The 16562-nt window shown below is 39.8% G+C and overlaps 1 protein-coding gene across 1 annotated transcript in view; it reads right to left on the reverse strand.

Moving 5' to 3' along the window:
* Positions 1–3345: 3345 nt before the first annotated feature.
* C8H12orf42 (chromosome 8 C12orf42 homolog) overlaps positions 3346–16562 on the reverse strand; it is a 148898-nt gene continuing 135681 nt past the window's right edge. The window contains 2 exon segments of the mRNA XM_059186689.1: positions 3346–3965; positions 7739–8113. Of these exon segments, the coding sequence (XP_059042672.1) occupies positions 3517–3965; positions 7739–8113 (824 nt within the window). The 3' untranslated portion in view covers positions 3346–3516.

Genomic DNA, 16562 nt, shown 5'->3' on the forward strand with positions numbered 1-16562 from the left:
TTATATTATAAAAGGATTCCTCATTTGTAAATATCACTTTCTAGAGTGTGTTAAGCACTTAGCTTCTTTAACACACCAATTTAAAAAAGATTGATCAATATCTATTTTCCTATGAGACTTTCAGAAAAACATTTTTTTGCAAACTGGTATATTATCTTCTTTAGAAGACACTGACAATATGTGTAATAAATGTACCATAAGTCAAATCAGACACCCCTGAAGAAATACAGGCAAGCTATAAATCAGAATCTTAGTAACAATTATTTTATACCATAGGACCTTATTCTATTCCTCAGTGACAGTACTATAAGTAAATACATATAATTTGTATCCTAAAATTGATTCGTCCTCAATTATGCTATTTAATTCAACATTGTTTTCAGAAATAATTGCATTGGAAAAGATTAACTACATTTATATTGGTGTGTTTGAGTATAAATTCTAATACAAAAGTAGTTGTCATTCAGAAGAACTTGAATGCTCATAGCCCATGACTCTAACAGTCACAGTGGAAATGTTCCTCATCTATCACTGTCAAAACATGATCATGGCTGGATTGACTAACCTTCTCCCAATCCTGTGCACCCAAAATGAGAAAAAAATAACCATAACAGCTAGTTACATTCCTCCAAAGAATAATGGGACCCTGGAGGTATTTAATAAGGGTTGCTTTCTTTAGCTCTGATTCTTTCTTCACTACCTTTGAAAAGAAATCCTTACTTTGAACCCTACCTGTTTATATGAATTCTGGTGTATTTAAAATAGAGTTGAAGCAAAGTTTTCTCATAAGTGTTCCACAGGACACTAGTATTGCAAGATATTGATTGACAGGTGCTATTTTTTAATATAGATAGATGAAAGATAGATAAGATAGATAGATAGATAGATAGATAGATACACATGGAACACACTTTGGGAAACTCCTTTAAAATACGGTATATCAGGGTGCCTGTGTGGGTTAAGCATCTGACTCTTGATTTCAGCTCAGGTCATGATCTCAAGGCCCACGTTGGGCTCCACACTCTGCTGGAGCCTGCTTAAGATTCTCTATCCCTCTGTCCCTGCCCACCCCTCACCCCTGTTCTCTCTTACCAAAAGATAAATTTTTAAAATGATAAAATATGGTTCCCCTTTCTCCACAAGAAGATGTGGTATATATCCACAATGTAATACTATGCAGCCATCAAAAGAAATGAAATCTTGCCATTTGAGACAACATGGATGGAACTAGAGCGTATCATGCTTAGCGAAATAAGTCAAGCAGAGAAAGACAACTATCATATGATCTCCCTGATATAAGGAAGTGGTGATGCAACATGGGGGCTTAAGTGGGTAGGAGAAGAATAAATGAAAGAAGATGGGATTGGGAGGGAGACAAACCATAAGTGACTCTTAATCTCACAAAACAAACTGAGGGTTGCTGGGGGGAGGGGGTTGGGGAGAAGGGGGTGGGATTATGGACGTTGGGGAGGGTATGTGCTTTGGTGAGTGCTGTGAAGTGTGTAAACCTGGTGATTCACAGATCTGTACCCCTGGGGATAAAAATATATGTTTATAAAAAATAAAAAATTTTTTAAAAATGATAAAATATGGTATATCACATATTTCACATCTTTTGCTTGTATCCCCTTTCTCAATTATGAATAGAATTGTTTCTACTCTATTGTATTTTTAGTAAATTCACTATTTTGTACTTCCACATATGAAAGAATATATTTACTGTATTAAAACACTTCCTACTGCTACAATTGACCATTACAAATTTCTGGTTAGTTGTTTTAGAATCCCTTCAAGCAAAGCAATAGTTTCTTTATCTGAAAAAATAGCAGTTGTCCTAAACTCATAATTATATAACAAATTAAAATATCCCAGAATCAAAATTTCACATAAAGCCATGAGTTTACCCATACATTTCTTTTTTTTAATATATTTTTTAAGATTTTATTTATTTATTTGACAGACAGAGATCACAAGTAGGCAGAGAGGCAGGCAGAGAGAGAGGAGGAAACAGGCTCCCTTCTGAGCAGAGAGCCCAATGTGGGACTCCATCCCAGGACCCTGAGATCATGACCTGAGCTGAAAGCAGAGACTTTAACCCACTGAGCCACCCAGGCGCCCCAACCCACACATTTCTTTCCAACCAAATGACATGAAGTTGAATTTAGGATTGTCATCTGCATTCCAGTGAGCAGATGCCACTATCCCCTCAAGGAACTACAGCAACTATCACTGATTACCTGTTTGCTCTCTTACAATAAAATCACATTAATAAATAACTAATAAAAATAACATATTTATAAATCATTGTCTGGAAGAAGGAATGCTCTAAAGCTTCGGTATCTTTTTTTTTTTTTTTTTTTTTTTTAATACATTACCCCCTAGAGAATGCTAAGAAATCAAATCATCCTCAAAGGACTAAACAGACTTCTAAATATTAAGCAGTTACTAGCTATAACATTTCATTCCTATTAAAACTTTGAGACTTAAATTTGGACTTGTAGACTTGATAAGTCCTGAATATGGGCATACTGTATTCATTAATTTGAACTGAACAGTGGAAAATGCAGTAGGAATTATAAACTCCACTTGTGAGACTCTCTGAATTCAAGCCTAGGGAAAAAAATGCAAGGAACTTGAGTGTAAAACTACACATGCATGTATGGTCTCATTAATTTGTGCTTCTCTTTCAATGATGAAAAAAAGAATACTACATTAAAAAAACATAAACTCATGTGATAAAGTTAGTCTCTGCATTAAAGCATGGAAAAAGCTGCCATTGAAACTATGTTTACTGAAGTAAAAAATATTGCCCCAAATGACCAATTTGATAGAATATTGCCTAAGACTCTCCACTGGTGTGTTTTTTTGTTGTTGTTGTTTTGTTGTTGTTGTTGTTGTTTTATTCCAAAATAAGAAAACTCAGCATCTCTTTTTGCAGTATACTGAGTTCCAAGTGTTTAGGACCTCAAAGGAGGATCCAGCTTCAGGTTTCTGACATAAAAACTCTAATACAGTCTGAAGAATTCCCCTAGGCACATCAGGAGTAATCAAATTTCATGTTAACTATTAAATTACAGACATTCAATTATGTTTTCCAAACCTCTGTTTAGAGACTCAAAAGGCCCTTAGAAAACATCCTTAAACCAAAGCTCAAGTTGGCAAATGAAACCGTTTACCTGTGAGAGCAAAACAAAGAGGGGTCCAATCCCTGCGGGCGCATTGCAAAGTGGCACGCGATGTACCCCATCCCCATTGTGAGGCACAAATTCTTTGTGACACTGGGAGACACCGCAGAACAAAAATACTATTAGAAATGCTTCTAAAGGAACATTTTTGGCTGCGATAGAGACTTTTGACATTATTTATTAGGTTCAAAACTGCTTCACAAAAGCCTAACAATGGTTCTGTGGAAACCAGTACATCTGAGGCCTTTTCTGTTGTTCTGGGCAGGCATTGATTTGAAGATGGGCAGCACCCGCGGACAATTCCCTCGCAGCGGTCAATGTAAGTGAGCATTCACCGCCCCCCCCCCACCCCCAACTCCGGCCTAGGAGGGGTCTGTGAACAAACCGTATGGAAACGCTGGGGTGGGCGGGCAGAGGGAGACGAGCGAACCTTGATTAACTTCTTTGAGGGGAGATGGGTGGGAGCACCGGCCCGCAGAGGAAGGGGAGCTCCTGCCAGATTGCCGTGAAGAGAGGCGTCCGCCCTGGGCCCCCTTTTCTCCGGGGGATGAGGATGCTTGGGGAGCATCTCTGGTGCCATGGCAACTGTGCCTCCTCCAGCCGGACTCAGGGCCGCGCCCGGGGGCCGGCTTTGGCGATGGGGGTCCGCCTGAGCTCCTGCTGGGACTGCCTTCCTGTCCTCCAGCTCCAGCTCCGAGGAACTCCGGACACCCGACGAAGCCCAGGGGGTCTAGCTTTTCCTGCAGAGGCCGATGGCAGTGGAAGGCCTCGCAGCGGGACCTGGAAGACAGACAAGGGAGGAGTGGCCCTGAAGTGTGCGGAATTCACCGGCCTTGCCGCCCTGCCGCGACTTTCAGAAAAGCTCGGCTGATAACTGATGTTGGAGAAATCAACATTTGCAACGTGCTGAGAGAAAGAGAGAGGCCCCGAACATTCTCTTTGCATGCTTCCCCGGCATTGCCTTAAGCAAATAAAATGATATCTATTCCTTTCCTGTTGTTTAAAATCACCCCCTCCAAAAAAAAAAAAAAAAAAATCATTTTTACAAACTCCTCATAACACTTTTTAGTTCAAGGAAAGCTGTTCAAAACGGCTCAAGAGAGGAGGGAAACAGAATTGGTGACGAAAATCGGACCACAAATTCTAAATCAGGGAAAAGTTTGAGTGGAAAATTAAGTGGAATTAGACAGCGGACAAAGCAAACAGATCCACAGCCCATGTAGACTTCCAACTGATAATTTAAACACCCAAGAGGCAATATTATATAAGTTTTATTAGAAGTTTCAACCAGCTGAAAATGAAAACAATCAGGGAGTTAATATGGTCCAGACCTATACAACACATCCATACACACTAATACTAATAATCAATTTGATGTTTTTCTTTAATTGCCCAAATAATTTTTATGTAAAAGCTGAGGATTTTTACAATACAGTCAATACTGTTATATATATATATATATATATATATATATATATATATATATAGTATCTGTGTGTGTGTATATATATATATACATATATATATAATTTGCTTTTGCATAGATTTTCCCCAAGAAATTCTACCCATTGACATACATAAAGTCTAATTCTTCAGTAGTAAATTAAGACAATGTATGTGCTTTAAATCACTTTGCACAGGTTTTAAAGGGCTTTGAATAGCACGTAAATATATAGGATATTTGGAGCAACCTACAGGAGCACTCACCTTTAAAAAATATATGCATGAAATTAAAAATGCATGGTACCTGTGTCAAACAGCCAGTCTATATCTAGGCAATTCAATTAGCTCATTACATACTGTGCCTGGTATGTAGTAGGCATCTCTCACTACACACTCATCATACCCAAATCAAACACTGGAAAACTTTTAGTGACTTTGATTTTTCAGTGTAAGAATTATTTCCTGGAAATAAAAGTGGAATGGCATTTCAATATCTCCATGTAAGTGAGAGCTTTCAGAATGGCAGACACACTACTTTCTGAAAACTAGAGTCTTGATAGATATTTGCTGATTTGGATTTGCAGCCATGGCAGATGACCAGTTCGTTGCTATCAATAATCAGTGCAAGGGAATTCCATAGGAGAACATGGATGTGGTTCTGGAATTTGGAGCAACAGAATAAAACCTAGACAGGTTAAGACAGGTCAGGTTTCCGTCATAAACAAAGAATAGGAATTCCTTCCCTGAATGCAATTCGGTAATGATGCATTTTGTAACTCTCTTAGGGAGTGTGATGTAATGGAATCAACAAGGCTTTGGTGTCAGACCATCGTAGATTCAAATCCTGGCACATCACCTGGCCTAAGCCTCTTTGTCCTTACCTGAACCATGAGGATTGTATTACCTACTTCACAAGGTCACTAATAGGATTAAGTTTGTTCGTTCATTTATTCATTCATTAGAATTTGTCTGTTATATGTCTGCCAGTGTTCTAGACACTGGAAATCCAGAGAAGCATAAAACAGGCAATATCTTTGCACTTACAAGAGCTTACATTCTTGTTTTGGGGAAAGGGGTTGGGGATGGGAAAGTGGATGACTAAAGAAGCAAATGAAGAACGGAGGGAGTGTCAGCTGGTAATAAATCCAAAGTAGAAAAATAATGCACACAAAGGAAACAATTTCAATAAAGACTTGAAGGAAGTGAAAAAGCAAACTAGTTAAGTGTCTGAGAGAGGACTGCTAAAAGTAGAGCATCTAGTAAATAGTAAGTGCTCCATACCCAAGAGCTGTTATTGTCATGTTTGAAATCAATATCGGTATACTCTGACCTGGAGTCGAAATAGAGGGCTTGAATCCTGGCTCCAGCCCTAAAGTTACAGAATCTCCCTGACCTTCAGATTCTGCATCTAAAGCATAAAAAAAAGGCAGTTCCTGTCTCAGAGGATGGCCATATGGATCAAAACTGAAGATGTATGTCCAGATTTTAGCACATTGCAATACACATACTAAGACCAAAAAAAAAAAAAAAAAAAAGTTGATGAACCAGCACCCTCAGCATCCCATCCTCAAGCCCAGCTTCCTAGAATGAAGTGATCTCTGCATGAGTGTGTTTCTGAATGAGGGTCTACCGGACCCTCCTTTGCCACTTCTAGTCCAAACAGGACATTATCCTCTAGTTCAAAGAAAATTCTCCTTTGTATTGAGTAAAAATCGATCTCTTTCTTCTTTTTTTTTTTTTAAGGATTTTTATTTATTTATTTATTTATTTATTTGATAGACAGTGTGAGATCAGAAGTAGCCAGAAGGCAGACAGAGAGAGAGGGGGAAGCAGGCTCCCCGCTGAGCAGAGAGCCCAATGTGGGGCTCGATCCCAGGACCCTGAGATCATGACCTGAGCCGAAGGCAGAGGCCTAAACCACTGAGCCACCCAGGCGCCCCCGGTCTCTTTCTTCTGTTGGTCCATTCCAACAAACTTCATAAACCTATGAAGTGAAATCTACCCAAAAAAGTTTCCAATAAAAAAGTTATGTAAAATTAATCTCATCCTTCTACATGACAGTTCTAGAGCATCTGGAATATCAACTGTTCCCTCACATTTTCTTACCTCCAGCCTGAACAAGAGCACCATAAACACCACCACCATCACCCCATTCCTGTTTGGTCCCTGCTGTGTTCAATGAAGTTCATTTACATCAATTCTCTAATTACCACATCCCTTAAAAACAGTAATTGTTGTTAGTTTGCAGATGAAAGTATTGAGCTCAAAGAAAGTGTATAGGACTGATCATGGCTACAGAACAGAAACGGGAGAAGATAGATTTGAGCCTAGGTGTCCTTGGTTTCAAAGCTCATTCCTTCTGGTACATTTCTTTATTTTTACTCATTCCTCCTTTGAGCAATTTTGAGACACTGTCATCATATATGATATGTTATATGATGTTATATGATATATGATATATGATATATGTTATCCTGTGCTATGAATTCACAATTTTCTTACCTGTAAAATGGAGATCATGACATGACCTGCCTAAAGGTGTTATGGGAGGGTTTCAGGAAATAATGTGAAATGCTCAGCACAGTGTATGGCCCATAGTGAGAGCTAATTAAATGAGGGCTGGACTGATTGATATGTGAGCAATAACTGTCATTGTCATTATTTTCTGGTGCAATACCTGAATCATCATGTTACTTGTCATCAAATCACACTTGTTCTCTCTTCCAATAAAGTAACTTGGCAACAAGTAGACTTCCATTTGAGAAGACTGATATAGCTCTTATAGAACTTTCTAGAACAGGATCTGCCATTGAGTCAGTAATTTTACTGTTTACATGAAGCTGAAAACAAAGTGTGACCAACTGAAGAGAGAAACAAAGAATTAAGAACCACAAAGTCAGGGCACCTGGGTGGTAGTTGGTTAAGCATCTGACTCTTGGTTTCAGCTCAGGTCATGATCTCAAAGTCACATCAGGCTCTGCGCTCAGTGTGGAGTCTACTTGAGATTCTCACTCTCTGCTCCTCCCACTTGTGCTATTTCTGTCTCTCTCTGAAATAAGCTAATTAATTAAAAAAAAAAAAAAAAGCAAAAACCACAAAGTAATCCTTACCCAGTGGGGCAGAATCTCCCCTAGAATTATAGGAGGGCCAGTTCTGAACTCTCGCATGCCTATTGATGTGCGTGCCTGCAGCCTCCAGGTCCAAAGGAGTGACTGAGTGGGATCTAATAGGCTTTTTTGTCATGTTCTTTGTCAAAACTGGACTCTTCCAAGCCTCTTTAGGTGCTGCTCTGGCTCTCTTAATTTCTCGTCTGACAGTGAAGATCAGTAGGGCCTCGTCACATTCACTGGATGGTGTCTGGAAGGAACTGGCTTCTGCATGGCTCTCTTCTTCCAAAGAAGCTGCGCTCAAAACTGGAGACCTCGGGATGGTGTGTGGGTGGGCACAAAGCAGGCTTTTACATGCTCCTGGAGTCTGAATCTTTCCTGGAGACACGGAAAAAGGCAAACGTATTAGTTTAAAAGAATGCACTTCAATATTACCTTTGAAACTAATGGTAAGAAGAATGAAATCAGGCAATATATGGGTTATTTGTTTCGTATTTCTACACTGAGAAAACAGAAATGACAAGCCAAGAACCTGGGTGCCAAAGTGAGAGAAGGTGAAGAGGGAAAAGACATGGTAAGCGAGGTAAGAGGCTGAACATGCTTCTGTTGGAAGCACTGTATGAAGGGCTAGACAGGTTGGTCAATCAGTCCTCACATAAACTATAACTAACAGATGCTATCATTAAGTCCATTTCATAGGTCAGAAAGCTGGTTTGAAGCTAATGGGTTGAATTGTGTCCCCCAAGAAGATAGGTTGAAGTCCCAACCCTCTGCACCTGGGAATGTGACCTTATTTGGAAATAGGGTCTTTGCAGGTGTAATCAAGTTGAGGTTGTTAGAGTGAGGCCGTAATCCAATATGATGAGCATCCTTACCAGAAGGAGAAACAAACAGGGGTGCACAGGAAGAAAGGAAGAGCACCACGCGATGAAGGAAGCAGGGATAGCAGTGTGGGATTTCCAAGCCAAGCTATGCCAAGGATTACAGCCATAACCAGCAGCTCAAAAAAGGGCATGAAAGGAACTCTCCATCAGAACCTCCAGAAGGCGCCAATCTTACGGACACCTGGATTTTTGACTTCTGGCTGCCAGAACTGGGAGAAAACAATTTGGTTTGAAGCCATCCCATTTGTGATTCTTTATTACAGCAGTGCTAGGAAACAGGTATCCACAATAGTTCCAATTGTCCCAGAGCAGTTATTAACAGCAGCCCTTTTCATACTGGGGGAAAAAAAATTAAAAAAAAAAAAGATGTTCGGATTTGGGGAGTAGAAAGTAGAAAAAAGGAAAAACCAAGAGGTGGGAAGTGTGGAATGGGAAGGGGAAGGGAGTCTATTGCAGGAGTTCTACTGTGTGGCAGCAATGGTGCCAGGGCACAACAAGTCTTAGCAAGTTGTGGGCATGGGGCAAAGAGGATGCTGGCCATGTTGGGTGCCAGGACACATTTTTCCTAAACCACAGCCTTGTTTACAAAAGGAGGAATCAAAGCAAATACCTCGGGGGAGGGGGGCGTTGCAGATAGCAGAAATGAGAGGAAAGGCCAAGGAGTTGTACCCTGGGAGTATATGTCTTGTTAACTGGGGCCAGCCACTTCTCAGACCATGCCTGAGGGCCTGAGGGCAGGTGGTCCCAGTGCAGACAGATTTTTCTGGCTTTTCAGGAGAAACAGAAATATATTTTTTATATATGTAAAAACTTATAATTTTTCAATGTTGGTAACTCATTCAATTTTTTTAAAAAACACAGTGTGGGCTCCACAAAACACATCTGCTCTCTGAATCACCACAGGCCATCAATTTGCATCTTTGGCCTATGGCCAGCCCTGTAAAAGTCACAGTATCATTTGCTTCCCTTCATACCATCTTCATCTCAGAATCTGATTTTATAAATATTCAGCTGTGCACCATGGGGATGCATGTGCAAGCTTTGTGCATAAGCAAATTTTAGAGTTCCAGAAGTCTTGTCACCGTCAACACTTTAGGAAGACTGAACTTTTATTTATATTTAATTGATTGCCTCATTTCATCTTAAAGCCCAGAATTCAAACGGTACACAAATACATCAGGCTTTCCTAAATGCAAAGCAATATCTGGAATCTTTCAAAACAGTAGCTCTGGGACTCTTACTCCCAGAGGAAATTTTATAGCACTAGAACCAGCGGCATTTGATCTGCCCTTGTTTTATTGTCAAACCTCAAGAACAGGATGGAAGTTTCAAAGACACTTTACACACCTTCACATCCTAAAAGTTAGGAGTTGAAAGAGATCTTATAGATCATCTGAGGCTGTACCCCACCACCCTCACTATCCACCTCTGCTTAGATACCTCTAGGAATCTATGGGGTGCTTGGGTGGCTCAGTCAGTTAAATGTCTGCTTTCAGCTCAGGTCATGATCCCGGGGTCCTGGGACTGAGTCCTGCATCTGGCTTCCTGCTCTGCAGGGAGTCTGCTTCTCCCTCTTGCACTGCCCCTCTTCCTATTCATATTCTCTCTCTTTCTCTCAAATAAATAACATCTTTTTTTTTTTAAATGCCTCTAGGAACCTGAATCTCACTACCTCTGCAACAGAGATTTCCTTGCTTATTAGAAGAGCAAATAAGTAACATTGTATTTACAATATAATAAGCATATTATACACATGGATATATGTAATACTATATATGGGAAATAATTATTAAAGCCTCCTTGTATGGTGTTGGGACAGGTGGTGACTATACTTATTTAATTATTCAACCAATATTTACTGAGCTCCTATCAGATACTAGGTACTACTCTAGTGACAAAAGGGTACTCAGGTCAACAGAATGGATCATTTTGAGACTAAATTGACCAGCTGATTTATAGCAAAATGGACTTCAGCATAGCAATGCGGAGCCCCTCGTGGACACCAGAGTGAATTTCAAGTTTCCTCTCTGATACATTTTCCAGGTTGCCTGAATTGAATAGAACAACCAGTTGTTTTAACATTAAACAAACAAACAAAAGACTGTGGCAAATGGAAGGACATTTTGCAATCTCCAATGGTTTCCAGTCTTTTTTTTTTTTTTAAGTTTTCAAATTTTCCCACCAAAATAGTAATAGTACTTGAGCCAAAATCCACTGCTCATGATTTCAAGTCAAGTACTCTGTCAGGTCAGCCATCCCTTGAATCTAATGCAGTATTTTTCAATCCTGTCTGTGCATTAGTCAGTAACTGGCATGCTTTGAAAAATACAGGTATGTGGTCCCAGGACCCCAGGACCTGTACTTTCTAAGCCCTATGGGGATTATAATTAGTGAGCAGGGAAACTTTCATGTGTCTAATTCACTCACTAGAAATTTCAGGTACTGTTGTAACTATGAGTTAGTCCAAGCAATCATGAATATGCTGAAGCATATTCCTATCAGTAATCTCCCTTGAGACTGACAATAGTCCTATGGCATCCTCATTTTTCTGAGGAGAAAACTGAAGTCAGCAAGAAAGCACCTTCTCCACCCCACTCGCCAAGCATCACAGAAGCTGGGGTGGAGACCTACATCTTATTTTGAGAGGGTTTTGTTTTTCTACTGCACAATCAATCCCAGTATTGCCAGAGCAAACTATGGGCACTGGGTTTGATGAAGAGTGGGACAGAAGTGTGCACAATAACAACTAACAAGCAGTGGCCCCGATCACAGATCTGACATTGTCCTAGGGTCCATGCTTTGGGCCGTAGTCAATGCTATCAGCTGGGCTTCTGATGTGCCAAAGAAGAAAGGGCACCTGCCTATGGCCCCATATCTGGAATTCGCTCCCATGAAAGCCTACATTGTCAAGGCTCCCCCAGCCACCCCTCCAACTTTTCTCACTAGTTGAGGCCCTTGTTTTGTGGTATGTTGTTTGCTAAAAAATTCTTCCCATTATCCCAGTTTTGCAAGTTCTTTTCATGTGTAGGCGACTCCACCTGTCATCTCGCCACTCAGGTCTTCCATCTGCTGCTAATTTCATTGGAAGTAATATTGTGGCAGACAGGAGATTTCAAGGTACAATAAAATAAGCCTCAGCGCTGACTGTCTTCTACAGAAGCAATTTATCTTTCTCTTGAGCAGCAAAATAGTTCATGATAAGTCATGACAGATTCTGATTTATTCATTTTATTCATTTTCTAGTCATTTAGCTCCTGCACTTTCAGCCTCTCTATAATATCAGCAGGCACGGCGCCACAGGCCTTTGCATCCATGCCCAGCAAACTTCCTTAATATATAACTCCGATGTGTGTGTCTCCCCATCCTCTCTTTGCTTTCTTGGGCTTCTAGTTAGCATGTTCATGTTATGGGAGGACCAGAGGCAACTATCCTAGAAGGGGAATAAAATCCAGAGATGATTAATTTCCCAAAGCTCATTTTGTCCTTGACTGTTGGTACAAATAGGAGCTAAAACTAATTGATGTCATCTCCTTCGTAGAAAATAAAATACAACCCTTAAATAGGTCTTTAATTAATGCTGAAAACTCCAACAATATACTCTTTAAAAAGATTCTTAAACCACACAGTGGAGTTAAATGGAATCTGTCCCTTCACACCATTTCTCCTAGCTATGGAGTGAGAGTCATCTGAAAGCAAATGGGGTTGAGTTTACAGAGGAGGCTGTGATGCATTAAGCCTTGAGCAGTGGTAGAGCTTTAAGACCAAGTGTACAAGTTCTGCACCCAGACCCCTTGGACCAAATTTCTCTTAACGCCTTCCTGGCTGTGTTACTAGGACCAAGTCATTCAACTGCTCTCTGTCTTAGTTTTCTCATTCATAAAGTGGCAATAATCATAATACCTACGCGATGAGGTTCAAATGCAGAGTAAGTTAATAAACAAGGGCTCAAAGCAGTGCCGGGCACACAGGAAGTACTCAGCAAGGCTTCACTGTTACTATTGTTGTTGTTGTTATTGAAAATGTTCCTTCTGGGGTGCCTGGGGGGCTCAATTGTTAAGCATCTGCCTTCAGCTCAGGTCATGATCCCAGGGTCCTGGGATCCAGCCCCGCATCAAGCTCCCTACTTTTTGCAGGAAGCCTGCTTCTCCCTTCCCAGGTCCCCCTGCTTATGCCCCCTCTCTCGTTGTTTCTCTCTTTGTCAAATAAGTAAAAATCTTTAAAAAAGAAAAGAAAATTTTCCTTCCAGTCTCCCTCCATAGCTCCTGAATGACCTCTTTCAGCAATAAGGACTCAAGTGGAAAATAATATCTTTTCCATCCATCTGGGGTTTGCCTCATTTTATTTATTCAAAAATATTTCTCGAATGCCTACTAATGTGTTTTGCCCTGCATTTAGCTCTGGGGGCCAATAGACTAAGTCAAATGTGACCCCTGCCTTCATGGAGTTTGCAAGCTCCTGGGGAAGATGCCAAAAACAGGTCATAACTAAGCAGTTACAAACTGTAGTGAGTGAAGTCGAGGAAAATTCAAGGGGCTGAGACAGAGAAATATAGGTAGAGATCCATGAAGGTAACATTGACTCTGAGACTGACCCAAAGACTGAAAAAGACTTTTTTGTTCAGGAGTAGGGAAAAGAGCATTTCAGCATGACAAATAATGAGTTGTGTTCCCAAGAGTGCTAGCCTCAGTGGCTGAATGGAAGTGAGCTGAAGCAAAGGGGCAGGACTGCACAAGGTGCAATGGAAAGCTACTGAAGGTTTCACATAGATGAGTGATGACAGTAGCACATACCTTTGTAAAACTCTCTAAGGAAAAGTGGGCAGAAGGGGACAAGAATGGAAGTCAGTCAGAAGGCAGTTGGCAGTCAGACAAGTGAGTAGTAATGTAACTTGGATGTGCCTGGCAGTTTTATATAGCAGTTATGAGCTAGAGAGTCTGTGTTGGATCTGTCTCATCTGTAAAATGGGGATAATGGTAACAAAAATGGAGGAAAATATAAGAAATGGACTTCCAGTTGCAGCTCCAACATGGAAACAGCTTGGATATTGACATTCCTATCCTTGCAACAAGATGGAGCTAAACAAGCTAAAAATCAACAGCTTTACTTGGACCCTTCTGAGAATTAAGTTCACAGGACAAACTGGCACCCAACAATCTGGAGACAGGTGAATCTAAAGATTCAAATCAAGGTCTGTTTACCTAGAGTAGAAGCCTCTGAAGCAAAAACTGGTAGGATCATTTAAATGGTAATTTTGATGAATTGTTGGAGGCTAAGTGTAGAGTAGCTTGAGAGTGAGAACCTCCTGATGGTGCAGTTTTAGGGGGTCTCTACAGTTCAGTGGGTTTTGCCTTAGAAGAATCCCACTCACAGCACCCCACTGCAGAAGAACCACCTCAAGCTGAGGACCTGAGAAAGATTCTTTTACAATTCTGATGCATAAAAGGGAAGAATAGTCATTGTAAAATATGCCCAGAGCATTCTCTATAGCAAAGACATACCAGAGACTTATCTCAGCCCAGGGAAGGGCAATTATTCCACTACAGCCCTGTTTAGCCATCTTGTCTCACATAAGGGAAGTAAAAGACAAGAAATATGTGTGAATGTCACAGCCCAGAAACACAGACTTCCTAAAATACTGAGGTTTAATAATAAGATCATAAAATGCTTCTCCCCACCCACACCTTATCATCATACCACCAGGTCTCTAGTATATTATAGCTGAAAGAGCTGAAGACAAAGACTCACTCTGAGGAAGAATAGAGAGGGAACATGCAGGAAATATGAAGCTTCAAACACCGATAGCTACAACAAACATTAAACACAACCCAATACCTAGCCAGATTCATATCAATACCCCCTACCACCAAGGATCTCTTTATCTCAGTTCCTATATTTTCATATATCCAGCTTGGCCTTCAACAAAACATTATGAGACATACCAAAAGGCAAGAAGAAACACAGTTGAAGAGACAAAGCAAAGCCTAAGAACCAGACTCAGATCTGACACTGATGGAATTATCAGAGAGGGAATTTAAAATAACTATGATTAATATGCTAAGGGCTCTAATAGAGAAGGTACATAAGAAAGAGTACATAAGTAAGGTAAGCAGAGAGATGGAAACTAAAAGAAACAAAAAGAAATGCTACTTGATTTCACTTATTTGTGGAATCCAACAAAGTTGAACACATAGAGGCAGAGAGCAGAACACAAGTTACCAGGGGCAGGGAGGTGGGGGAAATGGGAGGCTAGTCAAAGGGCACAAACTTGTGGTTATATAGGATGAATAAATCTAGAGATCTAATGTGCAGCATAGTAACTATAGTTAATAATACTGTACCAAATCCTGGAAATCTGCTAAAAGAGTAGATTTTCTGGTGCTCTCATCACACACACACAAAAATGGTAACTATGTGAGGAGATGACATTTTAATTAGCTTTATAGTAGTAATCATTTCACTATATATGTGTGTGTGTATATCAAATCATCACTTTAAATATATACAGCTTTTATTTAAAAATGAAATACAATAAAAATACAACAAAAAAGAAATGCTATAAATACAATATACTGAAACAAAAATGAATAATGTCTTCAATGGGCTCATCAGTATACTGAACATGGTTAAGGAATGAATCAGTGAGCATGAAGATAGGTCAGTAAGGACTTCTGAACTAAAATGCAAAGAGAAAAGAATGGGGGAAAATTCAAATTAAAAAATTTAAAAAACAGAGCAGAACTTACAAGTACTGTAGGACAATTTTATAAGATACAACATACACATCCTTCTTGGAAGAAGAAAAGAGAGAGAATGAGACAGAAGAAATATTTGAAGTAATGATGGTTGAGAACTTTCCAAAATTAATGGCAGACACAAACAATAGATCCAGGCTGCTCAAAGAACATTAAGTAAGATGAACACCAAAAAGAAAAAAAAAAAATTACACTAGGCATATCATGTTCAAATTGCAGAAATCCAAACACAAAGAGAAGATCTTGAAAGAATCAGGGGTGGGGAAAGGCAGGGAGCCCCTTTTAGAAGAATAAGTATAAGAATTAAAGTGGTTTTCTTATTCAAAACTGCAAACAAGAGGAGAGTAGAATGACATATTCACAAAGTACCAGAAGAAAAAAAACAAAACACCAACCTAGAGTTCTATATCCAGCAAAAATATATTTCAACACTTAAGAAGAAATACTTCCTCAAACAATAATAAAAAAGTGGAGAGGGGCACCTGGGTAGCTCAGTCAATTAAGCATCTGCCTCCACCTCAGGTCATGATCCAAGGGTCCTGGAATCAAGCCCTGAGTTGAGCTCCCTGCTCAGCGAGAAGTCTGCTTCTCCCTGCTTCTCCCCTCCCACCACTCATTCTCTCTCTTTCTCTCTCAAATAAATGAATAAAATATATTTTTTTTAAAGTGAAGAAAATTTATTGTTTACAGACCGATTTACAAGAAGTGTTAAAACAACTTCTCAAGGAGTAGGAAAATAATAGAGGTCATAAATTCAGATCTACATAAAGAAAAGAACTCCAAGAGGAATAAGTAAAATCTTTATTTTTTTTTTATTTTTAATCTAAAAGGTAACTGTTTCTCAAAGAAGCTTACTCTTCCATTTCATTTCCAAATGGCCTCCTGACCCCATCATGCTTCTGTACTCTGCTTTATTTTTATTCAATATATTACAATAATATTTTATATAAGTAATCATACAAGTTTATGCCAATCTTCCTGGCTAGAATGTAAGCTCTATGAGGGCAAGTACCATCTCTGAATCATTCTCCACAGTTTCTCAAACACTAGGCAGGAAGTTCATACTCAGAAACTTCTCTTGGAATAAACAATTGAATGGACCTCTCACCCCTCTGATGGATGCTCTTCAGTGTTACAACATTACTTTTCTCCATTGTGCACATCAACCTCCATCCTCCCCTTCTGCAGACT

This window comes from Mustela lutreola, chromosome 8 (genome assembly GCF_030435805.1).
Source record: "Mustela lutreola isolate mMusLut2 chromosome 8, mMusLut2.pri, whole genome shotgun sequence".
NCBI classification, from domain to species: Eukaryota; Metazoa; Chordata; class Mammalia; order Carnivora; family Mustelidae; genus Mustela; species Mustela lutreola.